The sequence below is a fragment of the Musa acuminata genome, chromosome BXJ3-5, assembly GCF_036884655.1.
Source record: "Musa acuminata AAA Group cultivar baxijiao chromosome BXJ3-5, Cavendish_Baxijiao_AAA, whole genome shotgun sequence".
In the NCBI taxonomy this organism is placed as follows: domain Eukaryota; kingdom Viridiplantae; phylum Streptophyta; class Magnoliopsida; order Zingiberales; family Musaceae; genus Musa; species Musa acuminata.
This window is the reverse complement of record NC_088353.1, coordinates 39,411,376-39,425,713: the sequence shown is the minus strand read 5'-3', so window position 1 is coordinate 39,425,713 and position 14,338 is coordinate 39,411,376. Positions and strand designations below refer to the sequence as shown.

Here is a 14,338-nt window from a genome sequence, read left to right as displayed (position 1 = left end):
CCGTACCGTACCGAGCCAGCGTCGAAACGTCGGTACGGTACGATTTGGCGAACCTTGGTTACAAGCACAGACATATCTCATCTTCATAGATCTTTATAATGTTAGTCATTCCCTAATAAATTTTGGCACATCTCAGTATGCTCCTTTTCTGTTTTATGTTTCTAACCCTTTTGTCAGGTGCTTTGTAATTAGATCTTTATCAATATAATTTTGTTTGTCTAAAAGAAAAAAAACCCCAAATGATCATCCATAGGTATAATTGAGACAGATATAAAACATTTGAAGTTCTAGTTGAAGAAATCATCTAATCCACATCCTCTACGCAGGTATCTTTTAACACATCAATCAAAATCACCACCTAAAGAATAATGTATAATTGACAAAGATGCTGCTACATATGCCATCGATTTAAACATAATACAAGTACCCAAGAGAGAGAGAGGGCATAGAAAGTCTCTACGGTATATCCCCTGAATGAGATGGGTAGGTCAACGAAACTCATCATGGAACATACTATATCTAACAATCTATGATTCCTACGTTTAAATACACCATTGAGCTGAGGTGTTCATTGAGATAGAATCCCATTGTCTTTGAGGAACTAGGTAAACTATGTACTAAATTCTCACCTCCTTGATCCGATCGAAGAGTCTCGATACTTTTTCCAGTTTGATTCTCCACTTAACTCCACTCAACATATGTTGGTCGTACACAATTGAGTAGGCTAATGATTCATAGGACACTAAGGTGAAATTTAACAGCTGCCACAGAGGGTAAGTGATGGTGAAAATTGCTAAAACAAGGAGACAAAGAAGAACAATAGGCGTACAATTTTGCCCAAATTCCTTTACCTTCCTTTCATTGGCTAGTTTTGCTGGTGGCTTGAACAAGTACTTACCAGAAAGCAAACCTGGAAGAGTTTTCTATTGATAAACGAAGATTAGATAGCACAACATGATAGAGGATCCAATGTTGTAAGAATTGTGAACGAATACTTTTGTCAGTGGAAACAGATGACTTTGCTGTCATCTAGATTTAAATTACCTTAAACAAAAGATGTGGATCATGAAGCCAAACCATAATGAGGCAATTTACAATGTGGATCATCACACATCGCCTTTACAATGTGTTCCAGATCCAACATAAGGTAATAAGGAAACTGTTGTAATTTAAGTAGCACATGAAAAGTCGACAATGATTTCCTGTATTGCATTCATCAAAACAGGCATAAATAGGTTAGATAAATCTTAGGCTGATTAATGATGGTAATTTGTAATGTTGGAATTGGAACATCAGACCAAATTAATGAACACAAGCACTGGAATTGGCTAGAAAACAAATGAAATATTGACAATCACTGGAATTTAGAATCTATTATCAAATATTTGAAACTAATTTTATTAATATTTATAGTATTGTTATCAAATTTAAAAACTTATCTAAAAAGTTCAAAGTATATTATCAAACTTTTGAACATTTAATAAATAATTTCTTTCATTAGAAACATTCCTTTATCAATTTTATGAACTCGATAACTTTTTTTCTTATTAATTGTGATAAAATATCTTAAACCTACATTACGATTTAAAAACTAACACAAAATAAAAAAGGAAAATGTTTCATGTCTCATTTTTTACACAAAAACTTTCTTATGAATATGTCATATTCAAATATAATTCGCGAGACTCTCATGTTTTTCGACTAGAGTCAGGTTGAAGTTGATGCATTTTTAGGGATCTTCGGTATTTTAATCTAGATTATGACAAATGAGACTGCTCAAATCTAAAGACAAACCTAAAATAACTAAGGCTGCTTATATATATACCTGCAAATAAACCAAAATAGATAAATATTAACAAACTTGACTTGTAAGGCTGCTTGCACAAAGATTAAGGAGACTGGTGCAACAAAATAGTCACTTCAAGTCTTTAATTAAAAAAAAAATCTTCAATTAAATGGAGGTTACATAAATAGTTCCACATCATCACTCACTTTAGATTTTGTTTAATATAAATTCCAAATATTCAATATCATCCAAATTCCACAACAAAAAAACAATACTAACACAAACAATAAATCTTGTTTAAGATGTACAATATTAGTATGGAAGGAGACCATAGCACTGTTTCATATCTTTGGGTGACCATTTTTTCATAAATATTAGTTTTGCACTCATAAAATCTTTAAACCTGTTCATAGATCAATGAATCAATTTGGGTCAATAAACTCGTTTTGATCAATAAACTCATTCGGGTTAATAAATCAATTTAGGTCAAATTCTTAAACTCTCCTTTGCCTCCTCAACCTGGTCCTCCTTTGTGTTCTCCTCCCTCTCCCTCCCTCCTATTACATATGCTTTCAGTATTCAAGTAATATATCTATGCATTTTGATCACAAAAGAAGACCCATAACACAATGTTGATGACATTTGAGGTATCAAATAAAAAATAGCAACTAGAAAGAAAATAAAAAAATAAAAGGTCAAAATGCAAATTGTTTGTTAATAGTTTCCTCACCATGCACATCTATTTCGATCCTCACCTTTGATGATGCTTACTATGTAAGATGGTCCTTTTTTTTTTCTCTAATATTGTTAAATGAGAATATGCACCATTTACACTATTCGATTCCTCCGATGATACAATAACTGATGCCCCAACTATTTTGGATTTAATTTAATGTAAGGATTTTCAAATACTGGTCACATACAAGATCATTTTACTGGTTATGGAACTGCTATGGTACTTCACACCACCTTATATCATGTGTTGTAATAGATTGACATGGTTGGATATGAAGCTTATTGTGTCTTGAGAACTAGATTTTTACAGGTGGATGCTCCTTCAAGATGACTTTTTTAAAAATGAGGGATGAGCTTCCTTAAAATGAATCCCTTGCATTGTAAATATTATGTCGTAAGAGTCATCGGATGTTACAAGTGATAAAGTATATTTTGGGCCTAAGCCACGTTACGATCGATGACACGTGGCGCTACAACTAAGTAAACAAGAGGAGCACCCCCAAGTAACAGGCCCGAGATCGTACCAAGGCGTCGCTCGGTATGTCCCATCTCAGAAAGCTCGAGATGGCGCCACATGGCGTCGTTCCGCACATCCCTGGGTGGTGGCCGCACAAAGGTACATTCTCACCTCTCGTGGATCGGTTGCTACGCCCGCGTACGACCGACCCTCATACAGTAGTATAAAAGCCTCAGGTCGGCATTCGACCCAGGGGGAGGAAAAAAGGATCCAACCCACCACTTGATCATCGGAGGGATCAAAGTTGGAAAACACCCGACGAAGATCTTTTTTATAGAGAAGCTGCCACCCTCAGGCGAAAAACACTGGCCCAACTCCCAGCGTCGACGCGCAAAGTGGTGGTCGATCGACCTTGAAAACCAGCTCAGTCGACCGGAGACTCCTGACATTACCCCGTGGACCAGGCCGTGGTTGACTCATCAACCACGGCACATCAATTCATCAACAACAACCATCACCTACAAAACTAGTATCATACCATGCCCACTTTGATGATCTAGGTAGTACAAATCATACCTAATAAGCTTCTACTTACGGTGATGACAAAATATTTCAGAGTATTCCAATAAACTCTTCAGTCTAGCTTATGCTCACATGGCAGGTTTGATGGACTAGGCTCTACATTTCGAGTCTGCTTGAAAATATCGATCACGAGAGGACAAATGCTCAAGTTCCATAGACATACATGAACAAGACTTTCGAAAGTGCAATGTAAGAACAAGTGATATGGTCAATACTTTAGGACAACTAAGACTTGATAGAAATCGGCATGCAGATTCCCAGTCAACCTGAGTTGCCATGTCAACATGACATGGAGAGGAGAATAATCTTTCTTTTTTGAAGGAATAATTCCTTATCACCTTATAAATAAGAGCAGTATCATTTAAGTTTCGATACTTCATTTTCGATCATCATATAGGACTTGAACTGAGTTGAGCATTAAAGCATTATGAGTAAGTCATCCAACAATCATCTTGGATTGTTGATGAATTCGGGTTCAAATTCAATTAACTTTATTTTATTGTCATAAGATACAACATCATCTTATGCAATCATGATATTATTTTTTAGATTTATAATAAATAAATAAATAAAAAGATAAAAGAAAAACTTGTATGTGAATTGGAGTCCTTGGAGCTGAGTGCAAGATCTATGCCCTGCCTTCCTCTTTACTCTCTCGTAGCCTATCTATCATTAGTAGCTCCTGTAAAAGTCCAATCTCCTTTAAGCTAACTGGCAAAAAGATTTAAGGTTTCGATTCAACGCAACATAAGCCATTTGGAATGACTTAGTGCTTCCTCCTTAAACCAATGGTGTTTTTTACTTACAGTACTTGTTTTTCTATTGCTTAAGCTAAGATGTCACACTTGTGTTTCTTTTTTGTTGCTTAGGTTGGATATCTACGAATCAATTTTTCTCATCCCCTCTCTCTTTCCGTTTTAGCCTTTTCTTTTATTATACACCCCTCATTCAATTCACTCATCATATTCAACATTCCTTTATCCTTATTTTTATTTATCGTCATTCTCATTTTTATGATAATTATTGCAATTCTTATGCAAGTTCAATCAAACAAATTCATAGAATATGGTCTAAGCAGAATGAAACCATAGGATTGTTAAAACCTAAACCCTCAAATCCTTGTTTAAATAAAATAGGTTAGTTAGCTCTTTAGGATGTGCTTACAAACAGATATATTTGAGTTACTTCGGGGAGTAGAATCCTCATTCAAATTTAATTTATTAAATTTAAAATTACCATCAAAATTATTTTTGTAAGTATCAAGAGATTTATAAAAAATGAATAGAATATTTAATATTAGGAAACTCTTATTCAAAACTAAATAAACTTTAGAGATAGTGTAATATCCAAAAATTACTTTCATCGAATTTTATATTATAGTTTCTTAAGGTATCCTTGTCATTTAAAACAAAAAATTCACAACTAAAAAATTTTAAAATATAAGATACTATGCCTTTTATTGTTCTATAATTTATAAAGAGTTTTAGACATATGAAGTCTTATAAGAAACCTATTTATGACATATCATATCATGTTAATAGTTTTGATCCAAAAGTATTTGGGTAGACTATATTTATTAAGTATGATCTTTGTCATCTCTTGTAAGCTCCTATTCTTTCTTTAAATAACTCTATTTTTTTTATAAATTTCCTAAAGTAGAGAAATTATGGTCATACCCATTTAAATAATAAAATTTTTAAAAATTATGATTTTTTCACCATCATGATCACTACGAATAGAAAAAACATAATTTTTTTATTTTAAACTTATTTATAAAACTTTATAAAATATTTAAAATAATGATTTTATATGCTAAGAAATATGTCGAAGTATATCTATTATAATTATTAATATTTACAAAAGTATATTTATTACCTCCTAGACTTGTTTATGAGGAGGTAATAAATATTTATATTTATAAAAAATCATCTTAGTTGTTTTCATTGGGTTGACTTTATGAGTTTAGGCCAAGATTGATACCTTAGGGTTAGGTCGATCATCTTATATTATCTTAGACCCGAGTTTTCTAGCTACTAATATTTAAAAATAAATAAGTATTTCAACTAATAGATATCGGACTTCAATATTCTTGGAGACTAGACTAACATGGCATCGATCTTTCGATTCAGCTCTTCTCCGACAATCAAATACCTGTATGACTACCTCTTCCATGGAAACCAAGTAAAAGAAAATGTTGAGGGTTTTGGTACTTTGTCTTCCAATGGTTTGCATTACTTTGGAACTCATCCTTTATTAACGCCAAAGTGCTTTCCTCCCAAACTCTATGTCTTCATATAGTTATACAGTATATGAATTCTCCTGCATGGGTTTTCACCGGAATTTATGCCATTGTCTCTCTTGTTTCTCAAAATTTTCTATGGAAAGTCCTTGGATCTTTATATATGAGTGAATTTCCTTTCTTAATTCCTACTGATTTTAACTGTATCAATAGTTCTTGTGACAAATTTGGTGGCTGTTGCTTTTCCAACAATTCTTCAATTCGTATGTTTAATAGTTTTATTAAAAATACTAGTTTAATTGATCTTGGTTTCACTGGACAATGATTTACTTGGTCCAACAATAGATTTGGTAATTTTGATATTTTGGTTCTGCCAATTGTGCTTGGATTAATATTTTTGGTAATTTAATTGTTAAACATATGCCTAGAAATTATTCTGATCATCATCTCGTCCTTCTACAAATTGCTAAGGTTTTTATTGCGTCTAACAAATTGTTTAAATTTGAGTATGTGGATGCACATAATATTGTTTCAAACTCTTGTAATACTACCCCTTATTAGCGTATCCAACTCAAACATCAGTCTCTATTCAAAGGGTATATATCAAGGGATATTCTTTAATTATTGTTTATTTATATCTAAAATAATTTTTATATTTTAAAAAATATAGTATATAAACTCCTCCCATCGGTTTGAGTTAACAAACGTTAAAGTCATGACACTTACAATAAATTATTAATATAATAACATATATAATTTAAGTTTAAAAAAGAGTTAAAGTCCATTTTAACCCCTATAGTTTTGGTCATAAATCACTCAAACCCTTATAGTTTACTGGTGTATAAAATAACCCTTATATTTTTAAAAATATAATATATAAACCCCTCCTATGAGTTAATAGACATAAAAATATACTTATATGGCATACTGACTCATAATAAATTAGTAATATAATAATACATATAATTTAAATTTAAAAAAAGTTAAGATCTAATTTAGCTTTTGTGGTTTTGGCTATGGACTACTTAAACCCTTATGGTATATCCGTATCTAAAATAAATCTTATATTTTAAAAAATATAACATATAAGCTCATCTTGTCAAGTTTAAGTTAATAGACATTAGAATCTACTTACATGATATGCTAACTCATAATAAATTAATATAATAACATGTATAATTTAAGTTAAAAAAAACTAAGACCACCATCAATGACGGGAATCGTCGTGGAAGCGACCACCAATAATAGCATCGAGTCGCTGTTGCTTAGTAGGACATTGTACGCATAGAACCTTTCTCACGCTAACGACGTGCTCAGGAGCTTCTAGTCCTACCTTAGGTGGATGTGTATCGACCAGTTCGATGCTAGACACAGTGGTCTCCTAGTCTCTCTTCCTCCTCAGTCTTCGTCCCCACCACCTCCCACTTTATCTTATTTTGTGTCCTTACCCATCATCTGCCTCTCTACCTTCGTCTATTGCTACGACCTCCGCTTCATCTTTTTCCTCGACAAGATAAACCTTAACTTAAAAAAAAAAATTAAATTATACATGTTATTATATTAATGATTTATTGTTAGTCAATATATCATGTAAGCAGACTCTAATGTTTGTTAACTCTATTGACGGAAGGAGCTTATATGCTACGGTTTTGAAAATGTATGAGTTATTTTAGACGTGAGTAAACCATAAGGGCTTAAGTAGTTCATGATTAAAACCATAGGGGCTAAAATAGACTTTAACTCTTTTTTAAACTTAAATTATACATATTATTATATTAATAGTTTATTATAAATCAACTTATCCCGTAAATAGATTTTAATATCTATTAACTCAGACTTGACGGGATGAACTTATATGATATGTTTTTTAAAATGTATGAGAAAACTATAAAAGCTTAAGTGATATAGCTAAAACCAAAGTGGTTAAAATGGATTTTAACTAAAAAATTTAAACTTTGCCACCTCATATATATGCGGATGATAGATGATATATTATTTTGTTTGAGCAAAGTCTTATCGTTTCATTCTTAATATATTTCAAACCTACAAAGATTTTACTAATCAAAAGGTTAACACCTCTAAATCTGAAATTTATTTTCCTCGGGATACTAATAGAAATATGGAACAACTTAAATATCATAACTTTCCCTTTAGGTTTCTTGGCACTCTCATCGCACAAGTAGAATTCGCCCTTCAACGTTTAGCGAACTTACCAAACCTTTTGTAAATAGATTTGGAACATGGCATAGCACCTTTTTGTCATGAGTTGGTAGGGTTGTGCTTATTAATTGTATTCTTTAACTCCATTCCTCTTCGTTCTCTTAGTGTCACTTGTATATCGAGTGAGATTCTTAACAATAACATTAAGATTACTAAAAACTTTCTTTGAAGAAACGAACCTAACTCTAAGGGCTTGCATATTCTGGCTTGGAACACTGTTATCTTCCCTAAAGGGGTCTTAGTGTTGAGTATCTACATGTGATGAACAATGCTTTGCATGCTAAATGCACTTGTCAATATGTTACTAATTCCAACTGCATTTGGATTAAGATGGTTTAAGCCACATATGATTTCATTAATCCTTGGGGTATCAGGTATAATATTAAAATGTGTTGAAGCCAGCATCTATCCCTATTGGCATTTGAAAATTTATTATTTTTATTATTATTTTAAACTTTTATCTTATATTTTAACTTGTTAATGGGTTAACTAGTAGAATGTTAGATTATGTAGCTTAATAACTTATATATTAAAGATATAATTAGATTTTGATGAAAGATAATGACCAATAGAATGAGAGTTCTAAACTTGATGAAAGAGATTTAAAGTTCTGTCTAGAATATTTACGGGTGTATTCTCTCTACAAATCAACAAAGGCTTCATGACATCGGAGATGTTACAGTCTAATTTAATAATATCATCAAAAGATACACAATATTATTATTAGATTTCACTGACCAAAGTTTTCCAAATTTTCTATCATCATACTAATAACCAAATGCCTTTAGAGTCCCTTAAAAATGAAATAAGGACACTATCATCCATATCGATGTTATAGGAACTATTGGACTCCACAAAATCAATAATAAGAGTTACAACTCGATGGAAAATATACATCAAGTTAGAAACCATGTTAGCACTATGATATCTCGACTCAACTAAGTCACTAGGCCCAGTTAATCTTGAATTTAAACTAAATCAGATAGTATAATATAATATAATATAATATAATATAATATAATATAATTGCAGCTCATCTCAATTTCCACCATCTACAACCTTTGGGGGCAAACAAATAAAATCGGATAATATTTAATCTATATAATCCTTCATAATTTTTTTTAAAAGGACAAACGACGAAAATAAAATTCAAGCTCAAGATTTTACGATAGATTATCAAGATTTTTACTAGCTAAACGAGTTGATACATTCAAAAAATATGTTGAATTAATTCTAAATTAGTTCTTCTTGATCTTGGCTCTGGAATATTTTCAAAAATATTTAAGATATATATTTCATTTATTTCTAGTTCTCCTTTTCTTAGTTGCTTCTAAAGAAGAGTTTCTTCCGAGGATAAAGAATATGCACTTCATTTTCTTTGGAAATGCTTCTTATAAAAAATCTTGGGTGTAGTTGGGAAAGTAATATTAACAATGGTTATCAAGAAGAAACAACTGTTTAGAGTGATTTAAATCACCTTAATCACAACCAAAAGATGGTATAATCACCAATGGTCTAAATGCACGGCAGTTGATAGAAAGTAAAGCGGGACTGAGAGGGGGATTGATGAGCTTTGCTTATTCTTTTGTACCAAATCAATGGCTTGACCAACGCTTTCCACCTGACAGTGACACTTGAGGCTGCTGCAGTCACGTACACCCTTGCTATATCTTGCTGGGCCAACCACTGCCATAAACCCTAACGATTAAGATGAATCCGCAAGGTAAGATTGAGATGAGTGTCGAATACGTCACAGAAACACAGCCCTCCGAAACATTAAAGACCTAACATGCTTAGCTTCCTCCAAGTGGTAAAAAAATGTTCATCATTACCGGGTTTCACCGGAAGGCAGCCAACTCACTGCAGGCTACACATGTGTGTAATAGCTGTCTGACAGAGATAAATCACGCCCACAGCCAACTCACTGTGTCTTCCTTCTCTCTCTCTCTCTCTCTCTCTCTCTCTCTCTCTATCTCTATCTCTATCTCTTGTGATAGCAAACAAAACCGTAGTGCCTCTCCCTATCTCAGTCCCAGGGCTGGTACAGCTTGTAAGAGCGAAAGGGACATGTCATTGGAAATAGCCATAGAAGAAAAAGCAGTGTCGCTGCTAACCTCACCTAGTTCAAAGCATTCATAGCAAAGACAGATCTATGACATGCGTTCTCTCCTCACCCAACCACTTCGTTAGGCAAGACATCAGTCTCTTGCACACAGGAAAAGCAGTGGTAGGTGGTAAGACGAAGAAGAAGAAGAAGAAGAAGAAGAAGAAGAAGAAAAGATGAGGTTTTGTAACTCTGAGAACTATCGAGTAACTAACAAGTAACATGCAATACCTACTTGGAATAACAATGAAATGTATCGTTCTGCTCCTACCGAGTGGCGGCAACTAGGGTGGAGGTGGCGGCGGCCTGGTGGTGGTTGATCGGTCTCCAAGCTGAAGCTGTAAGCAAGCAGAGATCCTTCCATCCCAGCTTGAGCGTGCCGTTCTCCTCGACCAAGGTGTAGCCGTCGGAGGGGAACATGCCCAGGAGGAGGGTGGCCTGGGCTGCTGCATTGCCTGCGAGCGAGACCCCACGGAAGCCAGACTGACTAAGCTTCTCCCTCCAGTTGCTGAACTTGACCTCGCCGGTGCGCGCCGGGCCACCCACGGCGAGCACGTTGCGGATCTCCCGAGACAGCAGCTGCTGCTCGACAATGTGCCGTTCCTGGCTGTCCTCGCCGTAGCTGGCGCCGAGCGAATCGAAGAGGGCCGAGTAGTAGTGGATCGCCTCCACGAACCGAGCCAAGAAAGAACCTGCTTGGCTGAGATCTTGCTCCACCATTGTTACAACCTTGGGTGCCAACCTACACACCCACGATCACATGCAAATTAATTAATGTTGTTCCTAAATCGACCGTCTTCATCGTCACTACTTTTAAAAGTAACGATAATGATTAATGGACGAAAAGGGAGAGGAGAAAAAGAGTCTGCAGAGAAGACATGAGCAACTCAAAAGCCTCTCAATCAATCTCTGTTAACCAACCTGCCTCCAACGACGTCGTCTCTTCTTCCACGAGTGACGGAAATTTGGCTGATTAGTATTACATTTGACTTTGGACAAACCAAAGCTAAAGAATATTAAACATTGTTCTTTGACAACTATTAACTTCTTCTTTGTCGAAGCTGTAAAAGATGCATTTTCGAAGAAAAAGTATTATCACGGGAGACGAGAAAGATATATCACAGATGAGGAAACTCGGATTAAAGCCAAGGAGCTTTCACGGAGGAGGAAGGTAATGAATACAAAGTAGTTATAGTTAGTCCTTCAAAGCAAGTCTGGATCTCACAGCAGGAGGAGAAGCGGAATAAGATCATGTGAAGTGTGAGGAAGAGAAGAGAGGAAAAAATAAGAGCCAAGTGCAGCCAGTTCGTTCTATTTTCAAGCTCACTAGTAGTAGTAGCTATTGCACTAAAAGAACAAAGGGATTGAAGAGGAGAAAAAGAAGCAAGCTACAAGCATTGCGAAGGAGACTGCGCATCTACCTTTGGAGAAGCCAGAGAGTGTTGGTGTCCGAACCGGTGACGTCGTAGAGCGAGTGGTGCAGCCAGTGCACCGCGAGGGCCTCACGGCGGGACACGCCGAGGCGCTCGGGGTCCAGGTTGCCGACCTTCTCGGCAACTGGAACGAACTCGAAGGGGAGGCCGAGCGTCTCGGCGAAGTCGGAAAGGCGCTTGCCAGTGGCCTCAAGAGCGTCCATGGAGGATCCGAGGCCGGTGAGGCGCACCCGCGGAGGGCCTCCGGGGCGGGAGGCCAGGATGTGGAAGAGGCCCGGCCACTGGAGGCCCTGCATGATGTCGAAATCGATGATGTGAACACGGTCCTCCCGCTCGAACGCCTCCTGTATCGCCTGGTTGGCCGTGAAGTGGGAGAACTTTACGAAGGGGCTGATACCGTTGAAAACCTGGAAGGCGGAGGCCAGACGGTGGCGGTGGGGCACGGTCGGAAGCGGCGCGTACAGGCCCAGGCACGAGCTCACCAGACGAGCCGACATTGCCTCCGAGAAGTAGGCAGCAACGCGCTGAGCCGACGTGCCGAAGGGGGTCGACAGCTCCGAGATCTCCAGTAACAACCGGTTCGCCTCCTCCAAGTTGTCGGCGGCTACCGCTTCCGCGCAGTGGAGCAGGAGCGTCAGCAGGTGGAGGCCCTCCTCGTCCCTCTTCCTCTGTTGCATCTCTTCCCTCTTCCTCGCGGCCGCTGCCGCTGCCGCTGAGGCAGCCGCCGTCGCCGCCGTTGCCTCGTCCGAGGAAACGGAGGTGGAGCTCCTTTGAGGTTGAGGTTGGGGTTGTGGTTGCTGTTGTGGCTGCGGGTTCTGTTGTGCGCTTTGGAGGCGGCTTGTTGGTTCTTCCCATCCGCCGCCAGCAACTGCTGGGGCGAATGTGAAGGGTGGCGCCTGGTTGGCTCGTTTCGGTGCTTGTACTGTCTCCGGCAGCGGCGGAGCCACCCTCGTGTCCCTCCGCCGTTTGTCGGAGGGATCCAGCGCTGCGCTATTGGGAAGCGAGTGCAGCGCTGCGGCCGGCGATGGGCCGGATGAGAGCGACTGGAGTCGGAACTCTAGGAGGGCCGCCAAGCCTGGGTTGCATGGGTGTACTATCTCGCGGACGCTGTTAACTATCTGAGGGATGGAAACCTCCCCGCCGGCGGAGCTATTAATGATATCGCGGATAATCCCGTCCACCCAAGCGGTACCTACCCCGGCATCATCGGAGCTCCCACCACCACCGCCGATGGCAGAGGAAGAAACAAGCTGCAGTCCCTCTGCGTTCGAAGAAGGCAAAGCAATACGATCATCATCGGGCGGAAAGAGGGGCAAGCCTGAGAACCCACAGACGGCCAGCGAAGGAAGAGCTGGAGGCGGAGGAGCAGGCAAAGACGGTAGAAGGGCAGGCGGAGTACTACTAGTAGTAACTGGCAACAAAACGGAAGCAGCGGCGCTTTGTTGGCCGACGTCAACGGGAAGCGTCGAAGGCGGATTGAACAGTGGAGAGGGCTGGCCGGGGAGGACATCCCCTAGGAACGTAGGATTGGCGGAGGAAGAGGAGGAGGCACCGGTTGTGGTGCGGCGAGAGAGGCGAGCAGGGCCGTATGGAGAGTCGGACTGGAGGTCGAGCTCCGAAGCCAGCCTCTTCCTCACCATCTTATCTTGTTCCTCCTCCTCCTGCTGCCGCTGCTGCTGCTGCTGCTGGAGATAGAGGAGTTGCAGAAGCTGTTCCTCCTGCTGATGCTGTTGCTGACGAAAATAATGGAACTGCTGCGGAGGCAACAACAGTAGTGGTTGGAGGGGAGGAAGTGGAGAAGAGTTGGCTCTAATAAGAGAGGAGGAGGAGGAGCAGTTGGAGTTGGGTTGATCAGCGGAGGAGGGAGACGAGTCATGAGCTGGGGGAGGGAAGAGGAGGAAAGAGGTGGAGGCCATCAGAAAAAACAAGGGGAAGAAGCTCTCCGCATGCCAGTGGATGGACTCGGCGAAGGAGAGCGAGCCAAAGGGTAAAGGCAGCTGAGATCGTAACAGCAGCAACTCCTACTACAGCCGCAGCAGCAGCAGTGGTGTTAGTAGTAGGAGGAGGAGGATAGCAACAACAGCAATAACCACAGCAATAATTAGAGTTATAGGGTGGTGGCAAGGGAGAGAGGCCGAGACAGAGGGGTTGCATCTCCTTGGGTTCTGCTCAAGCGCAGGGTTGCTACAAGGAGATAACAGCGGGGGGATTCGGACATCGGCGCTCGGATTCGATTCCGTGGTCTGTCTTCTCCACAACAACACACCAAAACAGCTCTCGCTCTCTCTCTCTCCCTCTCTCTCGCACAGAAAACACCACACACCACACACCAAACAAACACAAGCAGCATAAGCACGAAGTAATATTTATGTCGACCTTTTGCTTGGGGGATGGAGTCATTTTGTGGTTACACGGGCGCCCTTTGCTTTTGACCTGGGGTGGTTAATGTTGGTTGGAGCGTGGGCCGAGGTGTGCGTAGTAATAAACAAGTGTGGGCCGAGGTGACGGTGGTGGGGTTGCTTGGGCTGGGAGGGAAGCTCCTTTTTTGCTTCCACTGAAAAGCTGCTCGATTGCTCTATGTTCTTTGTGGTTGGAGTTTGGAACAAATTCTTGCAGCCCTTTCTTCCCCCCAGTGATTCAGGAATCCTGATGCTCTCTTGTTACGGAATTGTCTTTTCTTTTTCTTTTTCCCTTTACCTTCTTCTCCCAATCAGAATTAACTTTATGGATGTTTTTATTGGGTAAGAGTGAAGTTTTCCATCATCACCTCAGTATGGTCTAT

At 39.1% G+C, this 14,338-nt stretch overlaps 1 protein-coding gene across 1 annotated transcript; it reads right to left on the bottom strand.

Annotated features, from left to right (window-relative positions):
• Positions 1-10,105: 10,105 nt before the first annotated feature.
• Positions 10,106-13,874, bottom strand: LOC103985587 (protein SCARECROW 2-like). Its single transcript, XM_009403333.3, has 2 exons — positions 11,545-13,874; positions 10,106-10,865 (listed from the first exon to the last, which is right to left on the bottom strand). Exons 1-2 carry the CDS (start codon positions 13,470-13,472, stop codon positions 10,391-10,393), a joined length of 2,403 nt encoding a protein of 800 aa, XP_009401608.2. The 5' UTR covers positions 13,473-13,874; the 3' UTR covers positions 10,106-10,390.
• Positions 13,875-14,338: the final 464 nt, after the last annotated feature.

What these genes read in the sequence shown, in the direction of transcription:
- LOC103985587 (XM_009403333.3), bottom strand. Translation starts at nt 13,472, where the DNA reads ATGGCCTCCACCTCTTTCCTCCTCTTCCCTCCCCCAGCTCATGACTCG. An exon ending in ACTCTCTGGCTTCTCCAAAG is followed by an intron (nt 10,866 to 11,544) that starts GTAGATGCGCAG and finishes GTGGGTGTGTAG; the next exon opens with GTTGGCACCCAAGGTTGTAA.